The sequence below is a fragment of the Theropithecus gelada genome, chromosome 16 (assembly GCF_003255815.1).
Source record: "Theropithecus gelada isolate Dixy chromosome 16, Tgel_1.0, whole genome shotgun sequence".
NCBI lineage: Eukaryota > Metazoa > Chordata > Mammalia > Primates > Cercopithecidae > Theropithecus > Theropithecus gelada.
In genome coordinates this window covers 16,736,639-16,742,638 of record NC_037684.1, presented here as the reverse complement: position 1 = coordinate 16,742,638, position 6,000 = coordinate 16,736,639, and the positions used below count along the sequence as shown (strand labels likewise).

Sequence of the window (6,000 nt, the reverse complement as noted above, 5' to 3'; positions counted from 1 at the left end):
TTTTGAGACGGAGTCTCGCTTTGTCACCCAGGCTAGAGTGCAGTGGCCGGATCTCAGCTCACTGCAAGCTCCGCCTCCCAGGTTCATGCCATTCTCCTGCCTCAGCCTCCCACATAGCTGGGACTACAGGCACCCGCCACCTCGCCCGGCTAGTTTTTTGTATGTTTTAGTAGAGACGGCGTTTCACCGTGTTAGCCAGGATGGTCTCGATCTCCTGACCTCGTGATCTGCCCGTCTCGGCCTCCCAAAGTGCTGGGATTACAGGCTTGAGCCACCGCGCCCGGCCAACCCTGGCTCTTTCAAATTTACAAGACGTGGTCTCATTGTCTTCCTCTCTACTCCTGTCTCTTGGCTGTTGGGACCAGTGCTCTTTTACTTACCAATGGGCCTTGAAATTTGAGAAGGGAGGAAGTAGAAGGCAGAAAACGCCAGTCACCGAGGGAATCCCTCCCATCATCTTTTAACATCAGCCTCCCTACTTTTTTTTTCCCAGAGCGGTTTTTGAGAAACAAACAAAAAAAAAGATACTAAAACTTGGAAATTGTTACGTTAGCAAAAAGTGACAAAGAAAATGTTTTCAGCCTACTTTTTTCTAATACATATTTTGTGGATGCTAGAAAAGTAAGGAAAATTGGAGTAGGCGGATTATAGGATCCATATATTTAAATACACACAGAGATATGTCGTTCAGTTTAAAAAGATCATCTACATGAGTTAGGAAAATTGCCCTTTTTCGTATTTGTTGTAACTCTTTGCTGTTTGCCTTTTTATTTTTGATGTACAGAAATTGTGTTGTGTAGAAATATAACAAGTTTCTGTTCTCACTTCCATCGATATTTCTTTTGTACAGTCTCCGGGGTTTGCTTAGATTCTTTCCTCATCCAGACATCAGAAATATATTTAACTATATTTTTGTATTATTTTTAGTGTTTAAATTTTAAAATTGAAGTACTTGATCCACATGGAACTTATTTTGTTTATAGTATTGAGAGGACCTAAATTTCTCTTTTTTTCTCCAAAAAAGGTAATTGTTGCTCCATTACTGTATATTAAATATTCTCAGCTCCACTAATTTGTGATGCTGCTTTACTCGTGTTTTTTGTTTGCTTGGTTGGTTGGTTTTTTGTTTTTTTGAGATAGGGTCTCCCTCTGTCGCCTAGGCTGGGGGGTGCACTGGTGTGATCACAGCTCACTGCAGCCTCAACCTACTGGGCTCAAGCGATTCTCCTACCTCTGTCTCCTGAGTAGCTGGGACCACAGGCGTGTGCCACGACGACCAGCAAATTTTTGTAGTTTTTGTAGAGATGGGGTGTTGCTATGTTGCTTAGACTGGTTTCGAACTCCTGTGCGCAAGCTATCAGCCTGTCTTGGCCTTCCAAAGTGTTGGGATTACAGGAGTGAGCCACCTAGCCTGGCGTCTTATTCATGTATTAAATACGATATAAAAACCAGTATATTGCATTCTGAGATTTTTACTTTTTTATTCAAAATATAAATCTCTCTTGTTTCTACAGAATTATAAAAGTATTTCCTGTAATCCCAGCACTTTGGGAGGCCTAGGCGGGCAGATCACCTGAGGTCAGGAGTGCGAGACCAGCCTGACCAACATGGAGAAACCCCGTTCCTACTAAAAATACAAAATTAGCCAGGCGTGGTGGCCCATACCTGTAATCCCAGCTACTCGGAAGGCTGAGGCAGGAGAATCGCTCGAACCCGGAAGGCAGAGGTTGCGGTGAGCCGAGATCGCGCCATTGCATTCCAGCCTGGGCAACAAGAGCAAGACTCTGTGTCAACAAAAAACAAAAGAAAAAAAAGTGTTTCATATTTATTGTTAAAAATCCAAACATTACAGAAAGGTGTAGAGGAAAAACTGAAAGCCCCTGGCCTCCTCTGCCACTATTAAGTTTGGTTTCTTTTTTCATAGCCGAGATTTTTTTCATTATTCCTGCAATGTATTGGGGTGGATAAATTACCAAACTATAAAACAAATCATCTCTAGCCTAGCATGGCTGTTTCTGCCAGGCTTGGAATTTACCTGTACATTAGGCACTTTTCTGGAAGGTGAAATTGAGCTTCTGTTTCAGGAGCTGTCATTGACTGGCCCACAGAGGAGGGCAAGGAAGTATGGGGTTACGTGACCGTCCGCAAGGATGCCTACATGTTCTGGTGGCTCTATTATGCCACCAACTCCTGCAAGAACTTCTCAGAACTGCCCCTGGTCATGTGGCTTCAGGTAAAGTAGTTTCCTAACCTGGCCTGAGGTCCAGGCCAAGTCTTCCCTATGTGGCTCTTTGCATGCTTTTCAGGCTCATGTCTCAGCAGTGAAGGGCCGGTTTGGTCCAGCAGTGTGGCCTGGGAGTTCGGCGTGCTTCTGAGGCAGGCTGAGGCAATGGTATAGCCAAGGAGGCTAAATCAGAGGGCGAGGGGGTTCTAGCCTTTTGTCAGAGTCTCTTTATATTTCCAGACGATTGCAAGAAGGCTCACTGAAAACTCCTGATGATACATTTGATAACATAGTGGAAGAAAGTGTTTTGAGGCCAGGCACAGTGGCTCATGCCTGTAATCCCAGCACTTTGGGAGGCTGAGGCAGGTGGATCATATGAGGCCAGGAGTTCGAGACCAAGCTGGCTAACATAGTGAAACCCTGTCTTTACTAAAAATATTTAATACCAAAATTATCCAGGCATGGTAGCACATACCTATAATCCCAGCTACTCAGGTGGTTGAGGCATGAGAATTGCTTGGACCCGAGAGGTGGAGGTAGCAGTGAGCTGAGATCGTGCCACTGTGCTCCAGCCTGGGCGACAGAGCAAGACCCTATCTCAAAAACAAAAAAAAAAAAAAAAAAGAAAGTAAGTTTTATGGAAGGTTCCAAAGCAAAGACCTGAGGTAGCCTGACCCTGCCTTCCTCTCCCCACAATCCTTTCCTGGACCCTAACTTCTTACCCCAAGAAAAGCTGATCTTTTGAAGGGACTGCTACCAGCCTTCTGCACCTTCATGTGACTGTTGCACCCTCCCCCTTTCCCTCAGTGTGTTTGCATTTTAACCTTGAGCTCTGATTGTAGGATGGAAGGCAGGGAGCTGGTTGAAAGATTTTTAGGGACAGGCAGAGGCTCGCCTCTGGCATTTTTGAAATGCGTCCAGAGATGGCCCACCCCCACCTGGAAGACCCCTCACCAGGGAGGAATTAAGGAACATGATCTTGCCTCTGGAAAATGTGGGCATGGCCCAGCTGGAGCTCTGGGCCCCTCATCAGTAAATAGGGACCCTGGTGCTCACCTCCATAGGATGCTACTGGGACGTCTTCCAACAATGCTGGTATTTATAAGCAGCCTCCCACCGCCTGGGTTTTGCCTGCCAGGATGGTCAATGCAGACTTTCTGGTGAGATAGAGTGAAAATGAGCAGTTTTCAGGGAGGGGCCTTTCTCTTTTGGAATTATCCCTTGTGCCACCTCTGAGGGACAGAGCTGAGGCTCAGCCCCAGGTGCAGATATGATAATGCTGCAGAAGAAGAACCCTTGTGCGTCAGCCCAGGGAGCCCTGTTCACCTCCGGTGGCTGGAGACAAAGGTGCGGCGCAGTTGGCAGGGAGAGCCAGGCCGTGGACAAGCTCAGGCCTGCCATCAGAGGCCCTGGGTTTTCAGTGCCTACCTGCCACTTAGAGCCATGGCAAGATACTTCCTTCTCTGGGCTTTGGCTGTCTAATCTGGGGGATTTTGGTGGTTTTTCAAACTTTTTGTTCATCAGCAGAACTTTTTTTTCTTTTTTTACCCCCAAATGAAAGCTTACAAAGGGGAGACAAAGCAGACAGCAGCAGAAGTGCTGAGGCTGGGGCTTCTCCTTTGTCCCAGGGATACTTTCTGAGCTGTTAGGAAAACAGTTTGAAACAAACGCCGAATTTCAGAAGTTGTAAGCTATCCTTTTGGTTGATGGCAGAGTGGGATTGTTAAATTAGTTAACATTTTAAAATGAGGACGGCCGGGCGCGGTGGCTTAAGCCTGTAATCCCAGCACTTTGGGAGGCCGAGACGGGCGGATCATGAGGTCAGGAGATCGAGACCATCCTGGCTAATACGGTGAAACCCCGTCTCTACTAAAAAATACAAAAAACTAGCCGGGCGAAGTGGCGGGTGCCTGTAGTCCCAGCTACTTGGGAGGCTGAGGCAGGAGAATGGCGTCAACCCGAGAGGAGGAGCTTGCAGTGAGCTGAGATCCGGCCACTGCACTCCAGCCTGGATGACAGAGCAAGACTCCGTCTCAAAAAAAAAAAAAAATGAGGACATTTGCTTCCTCTTTCCAAAAATCACGAGATACAGTAATTTAGGGCCTGAACTCACTGTCCCCAAAGCTGCGTGTAGGTGGCCCCTTTTCCTAGAGGGTGGGAGCTGCTAGAGGAAGGTGCCCCTCTGCCACCCTCTGATTTGCTCTGCTCCACAGCCTCTGCCGGGCTTCTGGAGGCCATTGGGTTTGCAACATTTAGTTGACCTTTGAACTGAGAAGCTTTTTTTTTTTTTTTTTTTTTGAGACAGAGTCTCCCTCTGTCAGCCAGGCTGGAGTGCAGTGTCAGGATCTCTGCTCACTGCAACCTCCACCTCCTGGGCTCAAGCAGTTCTCCTGCCTCAGCCTTCCAAGTAGCTGGGATTACAGGCGTGTGCTACCACACCCGGCTAATTTTTTTTTTTTTTTTGAGACGGAGTCTCGCTGTGTTGCCCAGGGTGGAGTGCAGTGGCCGGATCTCAGCTCACTGCAAGCTCCGCCTCCCGGGTTTTTACGCCATTCTCCTGCCTCAGCCTCCCGAGTAGCCGGGACTACAGGCGCCCACCACCTCGCCCGGCTAGTTTTTTGTATTTTTTAGTAGAGACGGGATTTCACCGTGTTAGCCAGGATGGTCTCGAACTCCTGACCTCGTGATCCGCCCGTCTCGGCCTCCCAAAGTGCTGGGATTACAGGCTTGAGCCACCGCACCCGGCCTAATTTTTTTTTTTATAGTTTTAGTAGAGACGGGGTTTCACCATGTTGGCCAGGCTTGTCTCGAACTGCTGACCTCAGGTAATCTGCCCACCTCGGCCTCCCAAAGTGCTGGGATTACAGGCGTGAGCCACTGCAGCCGACAAGCTGAGATGCTATTTGAAGTTTATCAACCGAAGAGAATAAATTGCTCTTCTCCACTTACCCAGAGGCCCAAGAGAGAAGAAAAAAGATTATGCTTACAGAAGAAATAACTAATTTAGATGAAAAGAAGATCTATTTTAGCAGCCTGCTGAGGACATGTGTGCTGACTTCTCTGGGGGGAATCTTTGAGAATCGAAGTCATGTCTTCTGAGTGGGTTAGCAAACTATGTTAGGGATACTTTCAAGTCTTTGAAGCATTTCACTTGGTCCACTGACACATTGACTGTGTCTCAGAGTTTCTGGATAGCCCTGGACCATGCTGGCACCCTATCCCAAAGTTCTGGACAAAAAATGGGTTTTATAACAGGATATATTCATGTAGAACAGAGGCTTCCTCTAGCCAGCATCTCATTGCCTTTTGAGGAGAGGGGGATGAGGAGAGGGAGAGGTCGTCTGCTGTCTCTATGGCTTACCAGAAGCAGAGGAGAACTGAGATTTTCTCCCACAAAGACCCAACCCTTAGGATTTCCAGCTTTTCCCCTTTTGCTTTGATCCTACCTCATCCTAATTAAGTCCATGAGGAAAAAGGAACCCAGCTTTCATTGGAGGGTAGATCTCTGGCTTTAATTTATTGCATATTGCATTGTGAATATTTTTCAGTGTTGCCACATCGTTTTTCATAGTTCATGGTTCTAAGTGGCAGTGTAGCATTCCATGCTGTAGATGTGCTGTGGGTGCCTAACCTGTTCCCCTACTGGGGGACATTGGAGTTGCACCCTTACTTCTGTTGTTATTTTGAATAGGACTGCGGTTAACATCATTATCTGCTTTGTGAACTTTTTACTGCTGTGTTAGAAAATCTTAAGATACAAAGGGCATATGATTGGG

The 6,000-nt window shown here is 47.0% G+C and overlaps 1 protein-coding gene across 1 annotated transcript in view; it reads left to right on the top strand.

Annotated features, from left to right (window-relative positions):
• SCPEP1 (serine carboxypeptidase 1) overlaps positions 1-6,000 on the top strand; it is a 31,373-nt gene that overhangs the window by 1,363 nt on the left and 24,010 nt on the right. Inside the window, exon 2 of the mRNA XM_025361572.1 lies at positions 2,085-2,233. Coding sequence (XP_025217357.1) covers positions 2,085-2,233 — 149 coding nt within the window. The remainder of the gene's footprint in view (positions 1-2,084; positions 2,234-6,000) is intronic.